This window comes from Dendropsophus ebraccatus, chromosome 15 (assembly GCF_027789765.1).
Source record: "Dendropsophus ebraccatus isolate aDenEbr1 chromosome 15, aDenEbr1.pat, whole genome shotgun sequence".
Classification (NCBI taxonomy): Eukaryota; Metazoa; Chordata; class Amphibia; order Anura; family Hylidae; genus Dendropsophus; species Dendropsophus ebraccatus.
In genome coordinates, this window is record NC_091468.1 from 53621913 (window position 1) to 53648336 (window position 26424).

A 26424-nucleotide genomic window follows, 5' to 3' on the forward strand; every position below is an offset into this window, starting at 1 on the left:
ACAAGGCCATAAAAGCAACTGTCAGCGAGAGATATGGTATAGTAAACAAATAAGAATTTATTTGTGAATCTTTGATTTACTGCGGCTTTAGAAGAGCTGCCTTGTTTAGATGTGCCGTGATTATCGAGAATAATGCGAGTGAACTATCTGCAGACCGGTGCTTAGATGTGCCGTATGATACGTTTTATACCTCCGTTTACTGCACTTTAAAACTTGCTGTTATTTCAAAGTGTCCCGGAGGTATATGGGGAAACATTTGTAAAGACGGTAAACGATACTTTATCCTAGGTCATAATAAAGTTGACATAGGAAGCAGGGAAGTCGGTTTATGACTTCTTAGCGTTACAGGGATAACAATACTCATGGATATTGAAAGCACATCTTTTGTTTGCCTTCAGCGATGCTTAGCAGAACGGAGCTGTATTAAAATACCCAGTAAGTTCCACCAACAATCTTAATCTTTCCCTGCAGGTCAAGCCTGAGGATTAAACCAATCATTGGGAGATAATCAGCCACTGTATACTGCACATAAATGTCACTGGAAGAGCCATTAATATATATGCACTCCAGCATAAGCTACCAACGCCATACACCATGTGAACAATGACAGAATGTAATAAGATGCCAGCTTATCCTGGTGTCTTCTTCCTGACCTTCGCCCCCTCCATTATTAGGTCACGGATATGTGCTTGCTCCCAGCCTGTTAAAGTACCAAAGCCCATGTGCCCTGTGTTTTATTTGGGTTCTTCCTTCACAACTTTGGGCTTGAACAATAAGCCCCCATTTTGTTCCAGTCTTCTCCTATATTACTTAGGGTACATTAAAATCTCTTCTTTTCGCAACCTTGTTCTCCTCTCTGCTGATCTCCATTTACTACAACAGAACGTCACCTGTCTCAAACATTGCTTCATATCACTACAATTCCTGGTTGATGACAATGTATTTGGGAATTGAACCTAGGCTGTGTGTAAGCTGTTGAGAACAAGGGTAGACACCTGGGAAGTTCCTGTAGGAAAGTCCATACTTTCTTGAGGGATAAGTGTATAGGGAACACAAATACTTAGACTCCTCTTCAGCTGTAAGTCAGATCGGTTGGCAACGCAGTGACTTAGCCAGGCTTAAATCTGAGTTACCCCAAATCATTGACAAGGCAGCCTCAAAGAGTTAAAGGGGTTATCCAGCACTACAAAAACATGGCCACTTTCTGGAGACAAGCACCACTCTTGTCTCCAATTTGGGTGGGGTTTTGTAACGCGGTTGTATTCAAGTGAATGGAGCTTAAAGGGGTTAACCACTTTATAGTTAAATAGTTCAGACTCCCCTTCTCCAGGCCGTGCTGTCCTGCTCTGTGGTCAGTCTGTCCATAAGATGGCCAACATGGAGTAGCATGTGACCATGCCCCCCCCCCCAGTGTCCACCACTAGGACTGTATTTGCCTATGGAGAACACTGGGGGGGGGCATGGTCCCATGCTCCTCCATGTCAGCCATCTTATGGACAGTCTCACCACATAGCAGAGCATGGGGAGTCTGATTTTGGCTCTATGAATTACACAGGGACCTGCTGTCAGTAAGTGCTGTGAGTACACTTACCAATACTTTATACTGAACTATTTTACTATAAAGTGGCCATCCCACACCTGAACTGGAGATAAGAGTCACTACTACATTCTTTTTCTATAAACCAATACAAATCAACTCAGCAATATAATTTTTAAACCTTTTCTTCACTGATCAGAAGCCTCTTTCCCACTATACTATATGTGACTACCACATTGTTTCTAACTGCTCAAAATCTTTGCATTCACCTAAAGTAACTGAAGTTTCACATGGAAAAATCACAAGCAGCGGAGGAAAAGGGAACATGCTGCACACACATACCCAAGTTTCTTTTGGAGCTACTGTCTGATGAAAAGATCATCTACTAGTAAGTATTCAATTTTACACCAATGCTTAAAGGAGAAGTCCTTCTAAAGCAAAAAATACATTGCAGACACGGTCGGTGGGAGAAACTTAAAGTGAACCAATCAGCTCATTTGCGCTAATTAGGCTCCCAGGGACGCAGCACAGTCCTCGCAGAAGGGTCTCCTATCATGTCCGGGGTTGCTGTCTCTGTAGCTTCATGTCCCGGTAAAATGCTGTTTAATCCTATGCACGAGCCACAGGGAGAGCTGTAAACTAGTCATCTGGGCGGTGTCTGAGCCATGACTAGTCACAACTCTCTGCCTGTCAGTGTGCTCTGCAAGGGTGATTGATGGGCAAAGAGGCCCATCAGAAGCCACTTTGCCTGTCAATTACTGTTGCAGAGAGCCGTGGAGGTGTTTTTTTGTAAAAAGGGGCGAGACTGCAAAACATTGCATGATTTATTTATTTTTTTGTTCGTTGAGGAATACTTTACCACCGAATCAGAGATTCGTTGTGAAAAGACACCTCATACTGGGTGGTATAGTTGCCAAGATAACCATACAGTATGCAGTGTGTATCTGGGCATGGTATGGTTGCCATGAGAACCGTAGTGCCGGGCATAAAGTTGCATCTCTCCAGGTCTAACTTCGGAATCGGCTGGGAGGGTATGCCTGGATAAAACCAGTCAAAAACTGGCAGGAGCACGTTGCTATGGCTGAAATTGCAAACACACAAAAACACAAAAAATGCAACAGCTCACCACAATGGCAAGATACAGACCAAATTCAAATATGAAAATCGCTAAAAGTAGAGCCCCAACTGCTCAAAAAATCTCCATAAAAATAATGAGGCTCTAGGTTACCATTTACAAATAGTGTAAACCACCCCACCACGATAAAGTGGCCTCATGTTGGGATGGACCTACACTGTACTTTGGCCTCTCCATGGCATATGATAAGCCTATGCTCTGGGCATTCAGGATCCAACTAATACTGGCAAAAATGATACATTTTGCATGGATCCTGTATGCCCAGAGCGTAGGCTTATTATATGCCATGGAGAGGCCAAAGTACAGTGTAGGTCCATCCCGACATGAGGCCACCATGGTGGAATGGTTTACACTTGCCAATGGTAACCTAGAGCCTTATTATTTTTATGGAGATTTTTCTAGCACTTGGCGGGCTGCTTATAGCAATTTTCATATCTGTATTGGGTCTGTATCTTGCTATTAGTGGTTAGCTGTTTTGTGTGGATAAAACCATTAACTGGGTCCTCACCATCCAGTAACAATAGGTAACATGACATTATAGGAAAGCCATGGCTCCTTCCTCAGGTTTATCCCTCTGCATGCATCATGCACTGATCTAAATACATTTACTCCATGTCAAATTAAATTAAATATTTAATTCTTGAACTATCCACTCTGCTCTCAATATACCATATAGTTATACAAGGTCAAAGACATGAATTTACTCAGAAAATTATTTGACTGCTCCACTGCTGTCAACACATTTCAGGAGTATAAAGAATGTGTGGTAACCAAGATGATATTCAAGAATGGCCTTTGTAACCCTTAACATAGCAGGATGATGTAACAATGGCTACTGAGTAAGGTTTTCCTCGCAGTGCAACAAGTCAATTGAGACATGCTGTCGAGAGCTGTCATAACAATTATGGTGGTATGTTAGGCAATAACAGGAGGAAGAAAAACATGCCATAGCAACATATAGCGAGAAAAAGATAGGGTTAGTAGAAAGTAATATATAGATCGAAGTCTCTACAAATTCCATCCTTGTATATGTACAGATGAAACTTATTTTGATATTTTGTACATTGCTTTCTTCACTTATGGCCCTTAAAGGGGTAGTGCGGCGCTAAGAAATTATTCACAAAATAACACACATTACAAAGTTATACAACTTTGTAATGTATGTTATGTACGTGAATGGCCCCCTTCCCGTGTTCCCCGACCCCCGCCAGTGTACCTGGAAGTGTATTGCATTATACATACCCGATTCGTGTCGTCCCCGTCCGCCGTCTTCTGACAGTGATGTAATCTTCAGGTGGCCGGCCGGCCCGCTCCTGCCGTCCCTCATGCCGGCCCCCCTCTGCCGCATCATAACTGTGCTCAGCCGCAATTGGCTGAGCACAGTTATGCTAAGCCAATCGCGGCCGAGCAGCTGATGACGCGGCTGCGCATAAGGGACGGCAGGGGCGGGTCGGCCAGCCTCCCGAAGATGACGTCTTTGACGGGGTCGGTCGACACGGATCAGGTATGTATACTGTACTACACTTCCGGGTACACGGGCGGGGTTTGGGGAACACGGGAAGGTTGTATAACTTTCTAATGTGTGTTATTTTGTGAATATTTTCTTAGCGCCACACTACCACTTTAAAGGGAATGTGTACTGAGTAAATGACCTATCGTTTAAAGGGAATGTGACAGACGCAATTCATCTTCCAAACTGCTGACACTGTCAAATAGCCATTAGGTCAAGGACACACTTGGTACCTTTCATATATCTGTCTTTGCTTCCAGAATGTAGAAATTTTTTTTTTATTCTATAGTACAAAGAGTCAACGAGGCTTTCCCGAGCTCCTGAAGTGCAGCAAGTTGAAACAACCACCTCCCCCCTCCATACCTTAACCTTTTTTAATTCAGATTTTTTTTTTTTTTTTCCACATTTTACTATCAAGCTTATAAAATAATCCTGAAATTATTCAGTTTTCATTCTGGCCACTAAGCCTAATAATAAGCAGCTTCTTCCCGTTCTTCACTTTTCAGCAGTGTCCTCACTATCACCATGGTGAAAATTACAGTTAAAGGTGATGGCAGCAGATAAAGTATATACCACAGCTGATGTTCAGAGCTCGGCCTCCCCACTCGATGCACAGACAGCGAACGGGGAGCAAGCGAGCGCTGACCTGACAGGTCGGAGCTTGCTTATACCTAAATATCGGGCTGTCTAATACGACCCTAAGTAAAAGGTTAGGCTTGGGGCAGTGGGGGGATGCTGCTGCAAAACATTCCCTCCTATGCAGAAAGACAGCAAATTAAGCCCAATCTCTTATTCTAAACTTAATTTATCACATGAACCAGCACTAGAGTTAGGTGGTAGAAATAAAACGGATACCTCCTGGGCCATACAAATACACGTTTAACTCCTGGATTAATTTATAAAAAAATTATAAGACAAAACAGGAAAGCGTTAATAATGCTAGTATTTTTTTCTTCTTCTCGTTTTTACTGTCAAACGATAAACTTTTGAACATTTACTGCATTACGTATTACAGTAAGTTTGGCACCATACCTTTTTTTTAACAAACTGGAAACCTGGTGATACTATATTATTATATATCTAGAATACAGCAAACTCTTAAAAAACAGTAATTTGTGAAAAGATGCAGGGGAAAAAAAAAACAAGAAATGACAACATAAAAAGGTTAATTGTATGTTTGATGAGAAAAAAATAAAAACTATATAATACAGTTTCCAGCAATTGTACAGCTATTGAATAATTGGGATTCTGAGATGAGGAGTCATGTAGGGTTTTTCATTGTTTTTCACAGAAGTTATAGAATTCCGATGAATTCAAAAATTTGTTTCAATTATAAAGCAGTAATGTTACTAATAAGTGATACGCAGTGCAGTAAGACTTCTATCTGGCTGATAATAATTCAGGCATGTACAGCATTACATGTCTATTACCATCAGAGCCAATGGACACCTGGTTCTCAAATATATATCATTAATATCTGGACGTACATAGTAACAATCATAAGTGTCACAATATTAGTTACAGCTCAAAACTAATAAATACCGTAGGTTAAAAGGAAAATAATAAAATCTTCACATGAAGAAAGACACCATTAGTTTTTACGGGCAATTGTGCATACACCTGCTCTTTTAAGGGGTTATGGTGGGTTGTAGTTTGCCGAAGTGTAGGTTTCCATAGTGGGAAAGAGTGTCATGTGTTGTGGTGAGTTTCATAGGATGGGGAAAACATATCACAAAAGAAATTCTGGAGACTGTTGTGTAAGGAGGTGACAAAAAGAAAAAAAAACTGAGGGGACTCGCACGTTCCGTGCACGGGCGATATGTTACGGAATGGCGTTTGGAGTTTCCGGCATCATGATTCATTATGTGTTATGAGTTTAAATCTTTGCGCTACAGTATGGCAACACAAAGATTTTAACTGTTTCTGAGCTCCCAGCTTCTTAAAGGGGTACTCCGGCACTGATAAAAAAAAAAAGAAAAACAATCAATCAATCATAGTTTTTACACTTACCATCCTTCTTGAGTCTGTCTCCATTTGAATTTCCCACTGTTTGCGGAACCCTGAAGCTCCAGTTAGTGGCTTCATTTTTTTCTTTACTTTCTCGTTTGGGCTTTCCCATGATGCACTGTGATGTCTAACTGACTCTGTAAAACTGTTAGATGGCTTACATCTTGCTCAGCCAATCAGAGCTGAGCAACCTGTGTCATCTGACAAAGGTAGACTGGCTTAACAGGACTAAGACCAGCCTCCCCCTTGATGATGTCATTGTCACAAAATGGCTGCCACAGAGCAGCCTGGGGTCAACAGTCATTAGGTAAGAATGAGTTTACTTCACTTCCTGGTGGAGGATTGAGGGGGCAAAAGATAGGGAAGGGGGTCAGACAGGTGATTGAAGCATATTACAATGTTATAAAACTTTGTAATGTGTTTTAATTACTAGGAAAAAGCTTTTCGCTGGAGTACCTCTTTAATGAATAGTGATGCCGAGAGCTCCGAACTCTATCCTGTACCACATTGTCCTTATTTACGTGCACAGAACACGTGAATGACCCCTATAGATGCAAGTGTTAGGAAGTGAGGGGATTCTCGAAAAAGAGAGAAGCAGAGGAGAAGGCACATTAACTAGGAGAGTGGTTTGCAAGGGCACAAGAGTGTTAGATTTGGGGGGGCACAGAACTATATGTAGTGGCCTAGGTCGGAGATGATCAGGACATGCACTAGCATTTGCCACTGTCAACTTAATGGTAAGAAAACAGAGCGTATGAGAAATGTTTTTGAAGTTTAGGCAGCAAGAGGAGGTGACTGTGATTGATAGTTTTGGTGTCATCCATACCAGTAGTTGTGAAGCTACCACACCTATTGAACAAGAGTAATATACATTTCTCTATCCTATATTTACCTATCATCTACCCTATATCTATCCAGTTCCCTTTTTGATCACTTTTGTCATCCAGGTTGGCAAATTTAGAGGGGTTCTAAACTTACCAAGACCCCACTAATCCAGTAAATAAAGGGACTGCTGTCCTTGGTGGAGACCTATGGCTCTTTAGTACTTTTACAGATGTTGTCTCATACTAAGGCACACAGAATCCAAAAGAAAAAAAAAACACATGGCAAAGTCCATTGGAATCCATAGCACTGCTTCTAACGGAGAATATCCCAAAACACACAAAGACCATTATAGCCTGAATGATGTACCAGAGCATAGAGGACTTATGACTCCACACTATAGTAACCTTACAGGCTCTATGCCAGTCTACATTAAGCCCCAGATTTTATACAGTGACATGCATGTTCAGCATTGAGAGGTACAGTGACAAAATAGCCTGGAAGAGACTAGCTGAAAGAGAAATAGCCAGGGCTGGACTATAGAGAGAGCAATGGGGGAAACTCTTGAGGCTTCCACCATCCTGTTCGTTAAAGGAGTACACTGGACTTTTAATTTTTATATATTACTAGGGCTGCAAATAATAAACAGCCCATACCTACTATCCTCCCTCGAGAGTTCTCCTGTGGAGTCTCCACGTACCTGACTGGCTCTTGTTGCTACTACAAGAGAAACTCCCCTCGGCAGTGACAGTTCGTTCAGCCAATTAGTAAATAAAGTTGGACTGCGCCACAGCCACTGACTAACTGAGCGGTTGTCACTTCCAAGGCAAGTCCGTATTGGGACTAGCCGACAGAGTGTTCAGTGTGAGACCTGAAGACATCACAGGAGGACCCAAGAAGTAGCGTAATAGGTAAGTATAGGTTGTTTATTAGTTGCCAAAAATATGAATGCTCAGAGTACTCCTTTAAAACAAATGTACCATCCGATACATTTGCTTTAAGTGTGGCATATCAATACAACAGCGTTGGCGTGGGGAAGCAGTTACTGCGGTCCTTTTTTTTGAACCATGGCCCAGTTCCCATGCACAGCATCGGTCTATTACTGGGCATCGCCCGGGGCTGAAGCACTGGTGGCAGGCCAACCGCGAAAACCAAGAAAAATAGGCAACACTACACGTGGATATTCCTATATGTGTCACCACTGGCAGATAGCTACCGGATTTAGCCACATAGGGGGTGCTCACTTACAAAGTCCATAATAAATCCAACAATATAGAAAAAAAGAAGTTGCACTCACCCACAAAGTCTTCTAAAACTTTTGTTTGTTCTTCTTATAAAATGGACATAGATTAGAGCAGATGCTACGTGAACGGAGTGGTGACAGCCTGTTTCACGCTCTAAGGCGCTTCTATGGACCTCCCCCTACTCTCACGGCCTACTGGGGGCCAGCCTGCCCCCAGTGGGAGGAAACCCCCGACTTTCTGTTATGCTGCTCCATTAGCGATAACCAGGCTGCGGTTTAAAAAAGGGCCACAGCACCAGCTTTCCCGTGCCGGTCTATTGACATACTACACTTAAAGCGAATGTACCTGATGGTTCAGTTGCTTTAAGACTTTAAGAATATCAGGTGGCAGTTTGGTTGCATCACACATATCACATCACTATCTTATTCCGTTGGGCCAGCAGTAACCTTGTTCTGGCCCTGGAAATGAGATTTACAAGTAGCAGGACACAACCTTCTAATGTATAAAGAATAGAGGTGAGTGAACCAGGTTCGAGTCCACTTTCGGTATTTGATTAGCTGGGGCTGCTGAAGTTGGATAAAGCTCTAAGGTTGCCTGGAAAACATGGATAGAGCCAATGACTATATCCATGTCTTCCACATAGCCTTAGGGCTTTATCCAACTTCAGCAGCCACCGCTAATCAAATGCCGAAAGTTCGGGTTCGGATGGGCTCGAGCATGCTCAAGGTTCGCTCATCTCTAATAAAGAAAAAGAAAATACACAATACCAAAAACATTTACAGAAAGTGACCAAATGGCTTCCTTTGTATATAAAAAAAAGTATAGAACTCTTTTAAATCAGATAAAAAAAAAATGAATCTACTTACAAGATTGGCCTCTTCCTAGGAAAAACAGAAATGAGTCTTTTAGGAGAGACGAGCCTCTCTCGGTAATGCCTGGTGCTGCTGCGATTTGACACTCAAATCTGTTAGCCGAGAATCTCGGTGATTAGATAAGAAAATAGGCACAACACGGCCCTCAGTACTGCACGCGGCTCAGCAGGCGTATTACTCTCTCAAAGTTTGGATACTTTAATCTACAGGAATCTAACAGAACTGACAAAACCGGTTTTTACTTTTCGTTCTTGGAAGTATCACCTTTTTCTCAACTTAAAAAGGGATAAGGAAGGGAAACAGGCTGTGTGGCTTTTATACACTTACTATTCATTGATGCCTTTTGAACTCATCTGGTTTAAATGCGACGGATTAGCACAGAGGCTGGTGGTAGACACCGCGCAGATTAGATCTGAAAAATCCTAAATAATTAGACCACGGGTACGCGCCGGCAAAAGGGAGAGCTAGCGGGGAGATCAGATCTCTACCGTTATGACAGTGACAACAGCAGCCACTAGATGAAGGCAGATGCGACAGAGGCTTACAGACGTCAAAAAGTTCCTTCTGTCTGCCGTATTATTCTTAATTGTAACTGTAACTAAGCCAAGGTAATCCTATCAATTCAGATGTGCTACTGTTATACCATGACCAGCACGGGTACAGTATATCTGGATGGCATCGGAATACAGAGCTTATTATCAGACAAAATGCTGTGGTAAAATCCAAACACATTTTTGTATGCCATTTGCTGAGCATAGATTGTTAAAGAGCCTTTTCTAACTAGAAGGAAAAAAGATTTGGCTGGACCTAAAGACACAAAAACAAAACAAAAAAAAGTTAGACGATGATAAAAATAGCTGTCGGGAAAACCGTTTTGCCGTGCAATAAAGATGACTGGAACTCGAGCATGCTAAAGTTCATCCAAACCTGGAAGTCTTGGTATCTGATTACCGGTGGCTGAAGAAGTTGGATGAAGCCCTAGGGAGTCCTGGAAAACATGGGTACAGCCTATGGTATGCTTGAGTAACACTAATCCCCCTTGTGCAACAATGTGCGTTTACTCATTCCCTCCGCAGGATGTACAGTCACGTCCTGTGGCGGGTGGGGAGGTTCAGAAAGGGGCCGCGACCCCGATCTGAACTGCCGCGATCCTGGCTGCTTTTTGCAGCCCGGGACCGCGGCTATTAGCGGGGGTGGCCGATCGTCGCACCCGTTAATTAGAACAGTTAAATGCAGCTGTCAAACGGGACAGCTGCATTTAAAAGTCCTTTGCAGCCCCTTCCCTGGTGTCTAGTGGCCGGAGATCCGTTACACTGGCCGGGGCTCAGCGTTGGAATGACGCTGATCCCGACTCGGCAATCTGCTGCAGACCAGAATAATCATTGATCTGATGGATTAGTGCTCTATTATATACACAGCATTAATCTCAGGGGCAATTCTAATTAGTGTATGTGAAAATAAAAAAAAGTGTTTTTATTAATAAAAAATCCCCTCCCCTAATAAAAGTCAGAACCACCCTTTTTCTATTTTATAAAAAAATAAAAAATAAAAAAAACATTTGGTATCGCCACGTGCGTAATCGCCCCAAATTTTAATTTATCACATTTCTGATCTGATCAGCGCAAGTGGCAAAAAATTCCAAAATATGAAATTGCGCATATATGAAGTTGCATATATGCAAATACGGTACTGATAGAAAGTACAGATCATGGCACAAAAAATGACTCCTCACACCGCCCAATAGACCAAAGGATAAAAGCATTATAAGGATGAGAATAGATTTTAGGGAACACTAAGTTTTTAAAAGGTTTTAATTTTTTTAAAGCCATTAAATAAAATAAAATGTACACAAGTTACATATCGTTGTAATCGTCAGTTTTACCATAGGGAGCATGGCATAAACACAACCCCCCCCTAAGAAATATTGTGTTTTATTTTCAATTTCACCAGACATATAATTTTTTTCTGGTTTCGCAGCATATTTTATGCAAAAATTAAGTCTGCCATTGCAAAGTACAATTAGTGTTGCAAAAAAAAAAAAAAAAAGGGCTCATGTACGTCTTTAGGTGAAAAAATGCAAGCGCTGTGGCCTTTTAAACACGAGGAGGTAAAAACGAAAACGCAAAAATGAAAATTGGCCCAGGAGGGAAGGGGTTAAGTGAGTGCAACAACACATTTCTTAATAAGGTCACTTTCATGCTTCCGAAACCACAAATCATCAAGCCCGCCCCTGGTGGCTTCTTCCTACCCTACTAGCCTTAAAGGGGTACTTCCAGTAATTAAAAACAGTAACTAAAAACATGTACTTCCAGTAGCTAAAAACATGGCCCCCTCTGCTGCCACCATTTGTGTCAGGAACTGCAGGGCTGTCTAAGCCCTGCAGTTTCTGGACTCCTTCTCTGATCTAGTGCTGCAAAAAAGTGCTGTACAGAGCAGGATGCTGTGTACTGTATATTCTTATTTACAGTACCAGGGGAGGAGGCCGTCTGACATGATCGATGTCACCAGCAGCCTCTGCACAATGAGCGATGTTTGCTATCATCACTCACTGTGCTAGAACCACTAATAACAAAAGTAACCATCTGTGCTCAGGCTGCTGCACACTGCAAATATACAAGTTTTACTCTAAATAACTTATAAATTACTAAGGAGCAACTTCAGGATGAAAAAGCAAAGTTACTAAAAGCCTTCTACACCCATGCGAGTGAGCGATACATTTTGAACAAACTAATAAAGCGTTACAATGCTTATATCCTGCGGGGGTCAAAATGTGTCAAATACACCCAACTCGCCATGTTCTGGACATTGTAGGGGATTCCAGTGTTCAGACCTTCAGTGACCTAATACCAATACTAAACTATTCTATAGTGATCTATGCTTATCCCAATGATAACTCAGAATGCCCCTCTAAATCAAAGAGAAAAGAGAAAAACAGCACAAACAAAAAAGCTGAGAATTTTGAGCATTGACTTAATAAAAAAATTAATTAATAAATAAAATAAATTTGATTATTTTCTCTCTATTACCTTCCTAGACCACCAGAGATAATAATCTCGGGAGTAATAGACATCACTAATGCTGCGTTTACACGGAAGGATTATCGCTCGAATTTTCGCAATAACGATCGCATTTCAGCGATAATCATTCCGTGTAAACACAGCAAACGATCAAGCGATGAGCGAAAAATCGTTCATTTTGATCTTTCAACATGTTCTCGTTCGTTAAAAATTCGCGGATCGCTTCGTGTAAACAGTCTTTCGAAGATTCATCCTATGTAAAAAGTGGGCTTAAGCGATCTTAAAAACGATCGTAATAACGATTTTTCTTACGAATCTAAACACTGATCATTATAAAAACCAAATTGTTGCTTCAAAATCGTTGTTCATTCGATTGGGCGAATTATCGTTCCGTGTAGACCCAGCATAACACTAATCAATGCGATTCTAGTTTCTTAGTACTATTAATAGTATTGTACTACGTTCTATCCCTTTACTTTCTTTATGCACTTCCATAAGTCTACATATGTATACTGTAAGATATACAAGTGTACAAAGATATCAAAGCACCTGGTAAATAGGAGAGCAATGGAACGTATGAGTCCTGCAAAAGGTGGACTCAGAAATAAGCAGAACAAGGAACAGCGCCACCACTTACATCTATATAACATATCTAATAACAGAAACTGATCAATTGTTATGGGTGAAATATAGGTTTTAATGCCCATTATTTTTCCTGGGATAATCTCTAATGCAATGCAAGAAAGGTTAAAGGGAAACTGCTAGCAAGAAAAGACTTTCCAAACTGCTTATATGAATACAGTAGATACAGTAGCTATTACTGCACTTAGGTGTAGCCAAGGGGCTAGAGTGCACTGAAGTGCCCTGGCCCCACCTCTGTGACACTTTAGAGGTGCAATAAAAATCATTTATTTATGTGATTACAGCTTCAGGAACCTACAGCAAAGCTATGGAAAGACAGCAAAGGAGAATGCGGCCGGCACCACCGATGCGTAATCAGCAGGTAAGTTTGTCTATGGCTTGTGAATGATTCTGAGCGGGGTGTTCTGTACGATTTAAAAAGACAGGTACAATGTGGAACGTAGAAACAGATACGGGCACTCACCGGCAAACTCAGAGCTTTATTCGTGCACAGTTCCCATCGGGGAAGGAGGTGGAGACGCCGGCGCACGCTACCCTGGGACAGCTGTTTCACGCCTCATTTGTGCTTCCTCAAAGCTATGGATAGTCTCGCTGCTTAAACAGCTATGTAACCATGTAAGCTGACTGAACTTTGCTTTTAGTTGACATTTTCCCTTTAAGGCTTAACACATCTGTATGTAAAATATTTTACATAGTACATGTAAAAAGTTAGCAATATGCAACGTTTTGTTTTTGTTTTTTCTTTTTTTTTGGTGTGTTCATTCTGGGCATCAACACATTCAGTGCACCACCCTATTGCCCAATTGCTGGGAATATAGGAACCCTCTTGGTTATGGCCCAGTAGGACCACTGACTGGGAGCTGGAACAGAACCATCAAAATAAAAAGCGCCATTTACCAGTCCTATTTGGGTAGTGAACCTTTTGGCTGTGAAGATAAACAGAAAGCATACAGCGAGTGTTTCAAATCCTTTTGCTCTAGTTTAGAAGTGAGAGATTGGTCATGGTATATCAAAGAGAGCGGTCTACCCTAGCTCCTGAAATATCCATTCTCCTAAATGCACATAAAATTCAATAAGAGAGGGTTCATAAAAGATACTGTACCTCAGGATACTTTAACCTGAATGTTTTATGCATTTCTCTGAAGCGACTATATCTTCTGAAAACTGTCCAAGTTTCTTCTAAGACGGTTATCTGCAGGAGAGTACGGGAAAAAGAAAAATAGTACAACCCTCTCATGTCAATAACGGAATCTTTAAACAGTATTTAAGCAACCACTAAGCTAAAAGGAGTTTGCTAGGGCTTCTTTTCCCAAGGCTTAGTGCCAGTATTTAAAAGTCATAATAACTACAACATATCCAAAAGGTACAAAAGGTATAAGCAGCAAAACAAACACCCAAAAGATGCATAAATGTAGAGTACTACTCTGCAGTCAGACTATGTATTTAGGGAAGTCATGGTCTGTCCATTTTTTTGTACAATTAACATAAAAACTGTAAAATAAACAAAAAAATTAAGACATTTGTACAGGACTTCAATGTGCTGTTATGATATTATAGGGCAGGGGGCACCAATGGACCTTTATTATGTTCATCTACTGGGTTGTTTTGTGTAATCTTACTTTTTATTCATATGTTAGTAAGGTGCTTGGTACATTGGCAGTGCGGTGCTTTACCCCAGTGCACTGATCTGCCCAGTCACCCGCTGCCTTCTCAATATTCCTCCTCTTAAATATTCATCAGGCAGCAAGTAACGTCCCAGAGTTACGTCACTGCAGGGTGCTGGATGAATATTCATGAGGAGGCAGTGGGTGGTCATGTGGAGTTCGAGCCAATGAGGAGTAAAGGCTGTATTACACGGGCCGATCCGGAGGGGCAATCGTATGCCAACCTGTCAGATCGGTGCCTGCTTTCTCGTTATTATACGCGTCGACAGTGGCTAAGAACACATGTTGGGGGGGGGGGGAGATTACACATGAAAGGCGCTTTGGATGAAGATAATGAAGTTACAAAGGTAGTCACCATTTCCTGCCCTGTAAGACCATAACAGGAAAGGTTTCTCTAACCTGTTGTTAATTTCCCTTTAAAAAAAACAAAACAAACATAAAAAAACACAGATGAACTTATTGAAGCGGTGTAGATGTAGGAGCAGCATCTACCAGGAGGTTCCTAGTGCATGTAGGCTGTAGGGTTTAGTCCATCACCCCTACTGATAAACTTCAAAGGATGGAGATGGTCATAGCACCACAACTTGTAAATCCAACAAGTGAGTTATTCCACAGACACATTGTTTACATGATGTGGTGTAATAGCCACCCCCTTTCTCTAGCAAAGTTCTGCACAATGGTGGATTACAGCCAGCAATACCTTTTTTATATAATTGGTTATACAGTAAAGGCCCTATTCCACCAACAGGTCTGACGGCAGATCTGCCAAAGATTTGAAGCCAAACCCAGGAACAGACTATAATCAGAGATCAGGTCATAAAGGAAAGACTGGATTTCTCCTCTTTTTAAATCTACTCCTGGGTTTGGCTTCAAATCTTTGGCAGATTATCTGTCGTCAGATCTGTTGGTGAACTCTTCTGTATGAACAGACTATAGAGCTGGCCACCCCTCCCCAAGTGCACCAATGAACCTTGAGAGCCCATGATTGCTGGTTCACCAGTTGCTCTTCCTAGGATCACTTTGATCCTAGGATCTATCAGGATCAATATTATATCAGGAACACCCCACAACACCCACTATTTTTGAGATTTTCTACCCTGCTCATTAGATAATGACATTCTTATCTGTGTTAGAGTCTCTCAGATCCTGACACTTCCCCATTATTTTTTTTTAGGATTAAATATGATATGTATGTATGATATGTATAAAATTACCTTTATTTCAAACTCATAGTGCTCATCTTTTCCTTGCCCACAAAGGACATAGCGAGGTATCGTCACTCTCACTGGATCCGTTAGATCATCGGGATTTACACCTAAGGAGCGTGATACCAACTTCTGAGGGAGATAAAATGTAAATTCAGTAAAGGATCTGCAGAGCAGGAAAACACACAAGGTGCCAAAATACCACAAACATAATAGTTTATTGATATTATTCTTTATTTTAACACATTTAAAGCTATAATTTAATAAATCCGTAATTAAAATCCACAAATATTAGGTGTAAATGCTCAAAGGAAACTACTATAGCAACCTGAGAGAACAATGACTACAAAATCTGTTCTACCACTCGCACAACCTGTGTGAACAATACACCATTCTTATTATAGGATCATATGCACTCTGTATAACAAGTCAACAAACTAAAACACGTCATTGTTTTTTTTCATTGTTTAGGAACAAAGTAAAACCAATGAATAAAAAAATTTTTTTTTTACAACTTCTCAAGTGTTTTAGCTCTTCAACATTCAGGATCTCTGCTTGCAGTCAATACATGTAAACCTACAGAAAACCCTATGGCTGTATTAAGGTTTTCCAGGCAGCCTTAGGGCTTTATCCAACTTAAGCAGCCATCACTACTCAAATGCCGCACACTCGATTTTGTCTTCAATTCAGGTGTGGTTTGCAATTAACTCCATTCACTTCAATGGAACTGAGTTACAAAGCCTAAAACCAAACTTTAGACAAGAGTGGTGCTGTCTTTGTAAGAAAGAAGCCCTGTTTTTGTAGCACTGGATAACCCCTTTAAGTAATGTTCTTGCTGGCATCATGGCCTCTGTTTTTAAAGGATTCTTTTTGCTTTGAGTTCTGAAGGATCCTGCTGAATTTTTTTTTTGTTACAGATTTGTGCCATAAAATCACACTGGTGGAATCCATGAAAAGGGGCTTTATAGTATACCCAAACCATCTGAGCCCTGGTTAGGAAGGTGATCTTCTAACATATAGTATATCTGTGATATCTCATGAGTTTTAGAGAGGTTGTCTAAGAAAATCAACCTGTGTACCCCTCCACTGATCTCTGTATCGGGCTCTTGGCTTCTGTTTTATGAATAGAGCCGTTGGTATGGCACATGACCCACGGCCTTACTCATTCCTATGGAACTGACCGAAAGCCGAGTACAGCGCTCAGCTGGCGTACTCGGCTCATTCCATCGCTCCATAGGAATGAATCACGTGCTGGACCCAATCTCTACTTATAATACAGAAGCCAAGGTCCCGATATGGAGATTGGTGAGGGGTACAGAAGTCAGACCCCAATGATCTCCTACTTTTCCCCTATCTACAAGCATTGATTTTCTTAAAATATCCCTTTAATTTAATTCCTCCTTCAACAATGGAAAATATGAGCCCACAACCGACCACGTGCCATACTGATGTCTTGCCATGTGGGATAAAAATTTAATTTTATGGAGCCGACTTTCTGCACTGAAATCGAAAAGAGAGTGAGCCAAGAAGAGAAGCACTTAGCCATGTACTTCTTTTGGCTCTAACACCCAGACCCTGACCAATAAAAATATAAAAAAAATGTCCTTTAGTTACCCTGTGCCTAGAATACATGCCTTTTGTTTGAGCTCTGTTGCTTATGGACATGATGGCTACATGTAGTCCATCATGTGCTGGTCAACCATGCACAAATCTCTACGTGCTGTTCTCTAATACCTGACTGAGATTACCATACCAAAAGTTAAAGGAGAAGTCTGGGGAAAAATTTTATTTAAGTATTGTATTGCCCCCAAAAGTTATACAAATCACCAATATACACTTATTACAGGAAATTCTTATAAAGTGCTTTTTTCCCTGCACTTACTGCTGCATCAAGGCTTCACTTTCTGGATAACATGGTGATGTCACTTCCTGGATAACATGGTGATGTCACTTCCTGGATAACATGGTGATGTCACTTTCTGGATAACATGGTGATGTCACTTCCTGGATAAAATGGTGATGTCACTTCCTGGATAACATGGTGATGTCACTTCCTGGATAACATGGTGATGTCACTTCCTGGATAACATGGTGATGTCACGACCCGACTCCCAGAGCTGCGTGGGCTGTGGCTGCTGGATAGGATGATGGCAGAGGGACACTGGGCACTGGAGGGACAGTGAGCATCCCCCCGCCATCATGCTCTCCAGCAGCCACAGCCCGCACAGCTGTGGGAGTCGGGTCGTGACATCCCCATGTTATTCAGGAAGTGACATCCCCATGTTATTCAGGAAGTGACATCACCATGTTATCCAGGAAGTGAAGCCTTAATGCAGTAGTAAGTGAAGGAAAAAAGCACTTTATAAGCATTTCCCATAATAAGTGTATATTGGCAATTTGTATAACTTTTGGGGGCAATATAATACTTTCATAAAAAATTTTGCTGGACTTCTCCTTTAAAAAGGCCATTTTAGGACAAAGTCAAACATAAGACTTCTTTCCCCACTATCACCCGGAGGACACTATAACATAAGGTAATCTATTCTTGCTAATTCCTTTATCTAAAGACAAAAAACTGAAAAGCACCATAGTGCACAAGGCTGTAAAAATAAGGTCACATAACGTGTAAGTTACCATATAAAGAGTATAGGAAAGATTGCTGAAATGTTCTCCAATGTGCCACAAGATCAAAGGAAAGAAGTCATATCAAGCCGGCGATAAGACAGCGTTTCCAGCTCCTTCTTATCCTGTCTTACTCTACATAGTTAATGCATGTACGGAAAGGCTGCTGTGAGTTGTTTCTTGGTGGTTCTGTCTGGGGAGGCTTTATAGATATTACAAGCATTTAGAAGATTAGTTTTTCTGCCGAGTTAAAATCAAGCACTGAGCCAGAAGCAAAGAGGGAATTCAGTGTGTGTCTTCAATGTTAGCAATGATTAAGTCACTATGTATTTATCACACTCTGCATCAGAATAGGCCAGAACGGGAGAAATCTAAGGAAATTAAAGGCCGCCGGTCTCAATGGTAATTTTTAATAAGTTTTTAGATGGAACCTAAGACCCGATTCCTCTTTAAAGATCATGTTTATCTATGTTGAACTTCAGAAGCCTCATTATTATCAAGACGAGCCATATTTAAAGAGTATCCTTAGCTAAAAAAATAAATAAATATTGAGTGGACTCTGAAATACTTTTTGAAAAAACTTTATGCGGACTGTCTTGTGTACCCGGTTGACGTCAGCTTTTTAACGGAAAATACATAGATGCCTACCTGCTGGCACTGTCCTCCATTTTTATTATCATAGGTAAATTGGCCTTTTCCTGGATGCCATGAGGGTTTCCCCTTGAACCACGAGCGGAGGCTTTGGCCCCAAAGGAGTGTGGGGTAGTTTTAAACAACCACCGACAGATAATGTGGGTGGTGATAGAGGTCGGCCATGATGGGAAATCATGGCCAACACCTTTGTTCAGAGAGAAGTTGCAGCCAGAGGTCTTTCACTGCGGCTTACCCCTCCCCATAGAGAAGACAAGAACACATTTGGCCGTGCCGAACGATACTGTGTATGGGGAGGACAGACTGCAGGCGGGAATCAATGTTTCTTAGATTACGAATGGACATTAAAGGGAAACTATCAGCAGGTTAGACATATCTAACCTGCTGATATGTCCATATAATGCAGTAGTCCTGCTCCTAGTGCACCAAACTGCCTCAGTAGTATATCTATTAAACTACAATGTTCACGAAAACGGCCCCAAGGATCAGTCAAGAAACGAGCACCACGCTCGCTTGTCCGCTGACCCCTGACTTGTTTAAAAATAATCTGGTGTTGGCTAGATATCTCCTAATTTAACAGGACACATGTAAATGTTGCATGTACAGTCACTGGCCTCACAGTCATCCAGCCATATTATAGGCTTAGTAGGCGAGCAAAGAACTAGCAAATCAGGATTCAATAAAAGGGGTATTCTAATCACAATAAACTATTTCTAATACAGCAGGTCAATAAAAGTTGAGAAACTTTGTAACTGGTTCTGTTCACCTTTTCATCTTGGTCTTTCAGCAAGGCACACTCAGCTGTCTGTCACATTTATAGCTGTTGTCTAGCTTCCCAATCACCTCTCTGTAATAAGAGTTGTGGCAAGGTTGGTAACCTCACCCCCTCATTGCTCTAAAGGGAAGAGTGGTCGGGATCTCGGAGCATGCATCAGGAGAGAAATGTGTACTAACTGGTCCCCCTATCTGCAGTAATTCATCTTCACACTGAATGCTACCAGCCCTTTGGAGCGGTCACATCTCCGGACCTGGCATAGCAGAACCCAACGCAGCACAGCAAAGTACAGAGCAGAGAAGCACAGTTCTGCTGGTCAGAACAGCCAATGACTGTGGAGGTGCACCCCTCCACACAAAGCAGGAAGCGAAAGCATCTCAGAATATCCATGTAACTTCTGGTACACTGGCTGATACAATATACATGCCAAGTAGGTCATGGATATCCCATATAGAGATCTACATGTAAAAAAAACTAGATGACTAATATGAAACAAAATAATGTATAACCAAAAAGGAGAAATGGTTCTGAGCATTATTTGAATATATCTTTACTATATGTTTCCATATGTAAACTGCTCAATAAAGTAGTAAACAATACGATTCTGCTCTTTCCAAAGGACGCACATGTAAAGGCCATACCAACCCTATGTATTCTCTGCTTGAAAAGCTGCAAAATAAGCTCAACTCCTTCTAGAGAAATAGTTAAATTCTCAGTGTATTAAAGAAATATGTCAGCATTCTCACGTCACTATATTTTATGTACACCGACAGCCTCAACATTGCCATTAAATCAAACTGATTGATTTTTACTATGGCCTTTGGCTTTCACCCACAATACATCAGAAGTCTATTGCTTTCTTGCCAGAAGACTATCAACAATTGCTTGAGAGATATCCACAGGGTTGCAGGCAAATGTCAGTCTCCATCCAATGAGTGTCAATGTCACTTAAAAACCTTTTCACAGAGATCTGCAGACTTTATCAAGGGTTATTGTGTTTCTCTCTGCCTGACTACAATACCTATTGTGCACTATTAAAGAAGAAGAACCCCTCTAACCTTATACACGTGCCTTACTCTTTGACGGCCAATGGTAAAACTGGGGGATTTAACATAGGAATTTGCAAAAAGAAAATCTCTATGGCAACTAAAGAAAAAAAACTCGTCCGGCAATAGGGCATAGACGAGAATGAACATAGGGATCTTTTCCACTCCTAAGTTCCCTCCAGAGCTGTGGTATACAGTATATCGTAGACTTGTCTTCTATAAAGTCATCCTGATTAGAGATGAGCGAACCGGGTTCGGGTTCGAGACGATCCGAACCCGAACGTTCGGCATTTGATTAGCTGGGGCTGCTGAAGTTGGATAAAGCTCTAAGGTTGTCTGGAAAACATGGATACAGCCAATGACTATATCCATGTTTTGCACATAGCCATAGGGCTTTATTCAAGTTCAGCAGCCACCGCTAATCAAATGCCGATCGGGTTCGGATGGTTCGCTCATCTCTAATCCTGATGTATGCCTGACATTACACAAAAAGAGCAGTGTAAACCTAGGCTTATCTTGCGGTTTCTCCAGTGGCAGGTCAATAATAGGGCAGCCATACACCTTTACGTTCTGTAGGCCGAACAAGCCTGATCAGTCAACATGTATCTCTACCAATAGCGCTGCCTGGCGTTCATGTGTTTTCAACAGAAAGATGGAAAATAAGTTGTTGCCATATTCCTCTGGTGGTGGCTTATCACACCAAAAACAAAAAGGTCAAAAGCCCATATGCCCAATCCTTCTTTCCCACAACACTGTTTTCCAGGGAAGAGTTTGGAGGCTTCCATACACATCATATGGTTGGCCTTTATGGGGGCCTGTAGATTTGTCCTTCTTGTCTAAAGGGCGATCTATAAAGGTGAACCATTGAATTAAAAATGTTTTGCTATTTTGAACAGGATGAAAGAACCGGAAAAATGTTAGAACAGACTATTATATTTTCATATACTATATACGTATAGGACTACTTTTAAACCCAGGAAAATATTCTCAAAAGTCAGGGGTCATCTTACACGCTGGGTGTTGTCTTTTAGTGTGGGTGCTAAAAGACATCGGAACCGGACTGGAGAATCTGCGGTCGCCGCATACAATGGGGGGAGCTCAAAACTGGCCACATCCCCGCAATAAGCAGTGACCATATAAAGGGCAGAGCAAGATGCAGGCGTTCGGGGTATGGAAGAAAGATATGGTAGAGTGGCGGTGTGCCCAGAAAAAAAACACCTGTTTCACCTGTCTGGCCCACCCTTGTATCTGACCGGTATTACTGTACCTCCTTCTCTGCCTCTCAGATCTCGCTGCTGTCTGATATTTTTTGTTAATTTTTATTTGGTGTGCGTTGAAAGAGGGGTAGTCTTATAGTGCGAGTATATTCCAAACGCTATATTTTAACTGGAAAAGTTGGGGGTCGTCTTATACACCCAATCAGTTTATATGCCGGAAAATACAGTAGCTCAATTACACTGGCCATTCCTTAAGCCTCCATATTATAATGCATGTGGTCTTCTTTCCTAAGCATTTCATCTATAAAAAGTTAACCTTTTTTTTAAAAATCTACTACTAATATATGCTAGGCATCAGAATCCAACTAAAGTGATGGCACTTATACTAATGTAGGGTTCTAGTGTGCAGTGAGTGGCCTAGAAAAGTTTTATAGGCTACCGTTCACATTAGAGGCAGTTAATTATACCACTCTGCAACAGACCAGATCAGAGGCGCACTTAATAGACCCTATCAAAGAAAAATAAATTATTCCTCCGCTTCCGATACCAAACCAATGATATAATTTAGAAAAGCCAATGACAAGGCTTATTCCTCATCCGCTGACACTTTATATATTAAGGCGGAATAACATCTCACAAGATGAACCATTTGTTCTAAATTAATCTAAAATAAGCAAATCCCAGTTCTAAAAATGACTAATACCTGGATAGATTTATGTGTTTAATATTTTTACAGGAGTTCCATATGAATATGTGCCGGCCGCATTTCCCATTATACGGTAACTCAGGTAAGGTAGCATCAATCTTAATGTGACAGCTCCTCCAGGCATAGAGTCATGTCATGTTGCCTGGAGTCTTGTTAGGGGTCTAAATGTCGGCTGGGAAGGTTGTTACAAAGGAGGACTGGCCTCCAGAGTCCAGACGTGCGCTAACAAAATTACACACACAGGATCGGTGTGGATATCACAAGCCTCTCGCTGCCGTGGACACCTGATATCCAGAACCCAGGTGTGCCGGGAAAGATAGGGAGAATAATTTAAGCAGCGATGGATCTTTCTATCAAGCTGAGATGCTGGCACTTTGCTATCCGTCCTGTGTTTCATTGATGAATAATTATGAAGGATGATATGGCACTTCTGCGGCCTGCAGATAGGTGAATGCATTAGCCTAGGAGAAATGACTTTATTATTTTTGCTCACATTTCATCCTTTTTTCCCTTAACTAGGCTACATATTATTAGACCGTATGCTGCAGACTTTATATGTGCTCTTACAGTTATTCCAAGAGACACGCTCTGCATTTCTGCTGAAACACAGGATCTAGACAGGAGGAAACTGAAGCAGGACGGGGTCCGATAAATGACCTACATGCTTGTATTAAGTTTATTTATACTGGGTATCGATTGTTTAAAAAAAATAAAAAAAAACACTGATGACCCAAAAATTGCACAAAAGGCAGAATTTATTAAAAGTAACTACAGTAAGTGTCCTTATACAAAGCCTGACATGGGGCCATGCCAGAGAGCAAATGAACTCTAATTGGCGAGATCGGCACTCGTTTGCAGTGTCTTTGTACAGAACAATAAGGTGAGGAGCTGGGCCGCACAAATGATCATTGTATCGTTCGTGTGGCCATGAAAACTGACAGCACAGACATGCTTATATACGTGGTGATGGTTTCCAGATCACTAAAGCGGTACAATACTTACCTTCTACACTGCTGTGTGATTCTGCATTCTGCTCTATAAATTATTCTAGCTTGTGATCGTTTACTGTTAAAAATCGCTATGTCTGAAAGGTCCCTTAGGTTTTTCTGATGAGACCCACTGATGTGTGCCATGAACAGCACCCTCCTATGGCCGGCAGGCACCAGTATATTAAGTGTGGTGGCTGCCAGACACAGGAGGTTGCAATGTTTGCCGGCTCCTCAGCAGCAGGACAGTGCACGTATTCTCCCTTCTCCTGCGGCCTGCGTGTGATGATTTAATTTCATTGTGACAAGCCTGTAGGAAAACCTGGCCATCGCTGGAGCGGAGGAAAGGTGGGTGGAACATTTAATATTTTATTTGGCACAGACTAGGGGACTCATTTAGGGTTAACTACAATCCCAGGGGCATGAATAGGGGTAACTACAATACTAGGGGCATCCGGGGGTGCTGCCAACCCACAATATGCCACTGCAGTGCTTTTTTTCATTCCTATGGAGCAACGGAAAGAGACGAGAACAATAGAAGGGCACTGTTTCCATCTCTCTTTCCATCGCTCCATAGAAATGAATAGTCGCGGGTTGTGTTTAGGGGTCAGACACTCTGCGATCTCCTACTTTTCCCCTGGAATACCCCTTTAATGTCTATGTGCCACTAGGTACATCGCTTTGTGTTATTTACATGAACAGACCGATGCAGAGATGTTGATGTCATCGTCCTTTTTTTAAACTACCGTCCGGTTCCCATGCATGGCGCCAGTGTCTTCCCGAGCACCAGGGTGATGATCTCGATTCCCGTCTGTGACGCAGCTCCATTGATTCTAATGGAGGGGAGGGGGTCAAAGAAGGGAAGGGGTTAGGTCACACTGGTGGCCGCCAAGCCCGCCTCCAAAGCTTCATGCCGGGCCGGCGCTCGAGAATAGACTGGTGCCGTGCATGGGAATTGGGCGGTGGTTGTGTAAAAAACACAAAGCAATGTACCTAGTCATACATACGCTTTAATAATCAGAATTTTTGATTTTTATCTCTAAGCAGGCGGCTTTAATGCGTTAAAAAACAAATCATTACAGCAAAATAATAACATTCTCTGCAAGACGTGCAAACATATTAGGGTTTGGATGTTTTTGTTTTTTTTTTATTGGTTTCTATCCAATATTTCATTACATTAAATTTGGAAACACAATGAATGAATCATTCAGTGCAGTTATTACTGAATGAATACAGACATTAAACAAATAATCCCCCCCCAAAAAAAGCTCTTCAGCAGAAGAAGCACTCCATTGTAGTTATACACAGGGTAAGAACATTGCTGCCGAGGGACTGAAATAGATTTTATTTGTTTTTAATCTCGGGGGAATCTCAGTGTCAGGAGGTAGTTAATGTTTTAGATGTTGATTTCTCCCATTAGAAAGAAGCTCAGGCTATCTCGCCCACTGGCTAGAATGCAATATGTCAGCTCTGTACTGCATGACCCGAGGTCATCTTTTCATTTTCCCATTTTCTCCTTAGCTCCACATAAAAGCTACATATCTCAGAAACCTTCGAACACCCGCATCCAGCTCCAGGGAACCAACACATTCCAAACTTTGTTTTAAGAATAAAAGCTCTAAAACTTTACCCAGCAAGTCATAAATCCAATGTTTGATAAGTCCAACTAAATTTACAGTCTCGCTCACACAGAGATTTTTTTTCTCCTCCGTTAAAGAGCTAGGATAACCCGTAAAGCCTTTGTATAGCAAAGCAAAATAATACTGTTGTTTAATGAAATTGCCGAGGGCACCTGGGGGTAATACACATGGGGGATGAAGCCTCTCCGCAATACAGGTAAACTGCATTTATGTCCACGAGGGTTGAAATAACAGAACGGGTGCATGTCTGGATCAAAGTAGTATCAATGTTTTTTAGGTGAGGGTCCCAGGAGGGCAACTGCCCCAAAGGTAGGTTCTGACTGTAATAGCTAAAGCGAATCTGTCATCTTCAATTCATGTTCCAAACCTGTAACAGTTAGCTATTAGCACAAGGAGACACATGGGGCTTTTATATATTCATCTGTACTTCTAGAGCATAGAAAAATGTTTTTATTGTCTAGTGCAAAGTGTTAAAGAGGTGTTTCCAAGTGCTAAGGGCTGTAACAGTTCCCCGCTCTCCCTTCCATCCCTATTCTTAAATCCAGTCTTTGGTTGTAATTTGTTAAGACATGCCTGAGAAAGGCTCTGTTATGTGGGTGTCGAAACGCGTTGCGCTTATTAATAAATTATTTGTGCTCCTAAATTGATGGTCCATCTCTATTGCGTCTATCACAGACTGTGGTAACCGCTCATGTGCGCTTGGGATTTCATAGAGAATCAAGTGGCACGATAGGTCTGAATCGAGTTGTTCTGTCTTACTGCATTTCAGTCTTGAGCATTTCAGTGGAATCACAGTTACGGTATACCACCGTCCAGGAACAATGCTCAGAGCCTTCGGGACAGTCAAATGTTTCTTCCTGCCTCACCAGCTTAAATTAATAGGCAAAGCTCTATCAATCAAAGGCTGCTGGGGTGGAAAGAGGACACCTGGGACGGCCCCAGTATCTTAGAGGACCATTCCCAGTCAGTGTTATAATTATGAATCATACATCACTGCAATGTTGTTATGGGCATCGGACCAATAAAAGTTTAACATTAGCTATTATAAATTATTTAGTCAATTTTCTAAAATACAACCGGCCTGGTGATTAACTGATCACCATGCTATGGATTATTTCTTCTGTCA

At 41.5% G+C, this 26424-nt stretch overlaps 1 protein-coding gene across 1 annotated transcript in view; it reads right to left on the minus strand.

Annotated features, from left to right (window-relative positions):
* KIF16B (kinesin family member 16B) overlaps positions 1 to 26424 on the minus strand; it is a 244720-nt gene that overhangs the window by 51672 nt on the left and 166624 nt on the right. The window contains exons 23-24 of the mRNA XM_069955207.1: positions 15665 to 15787; positions 13889 to 13978 (exon numbers count right to left, since the gene is read on the minus strand). Coding sequence (XP_069811308.1) covers positions 13889 to 13978; positions 15665 to 15787 — 213 coding nt within the window. The remainder of the gene's footprint in view (positions 1 to 13888; positions 13979 to 15664; positions 15788 to 26424) is intronic.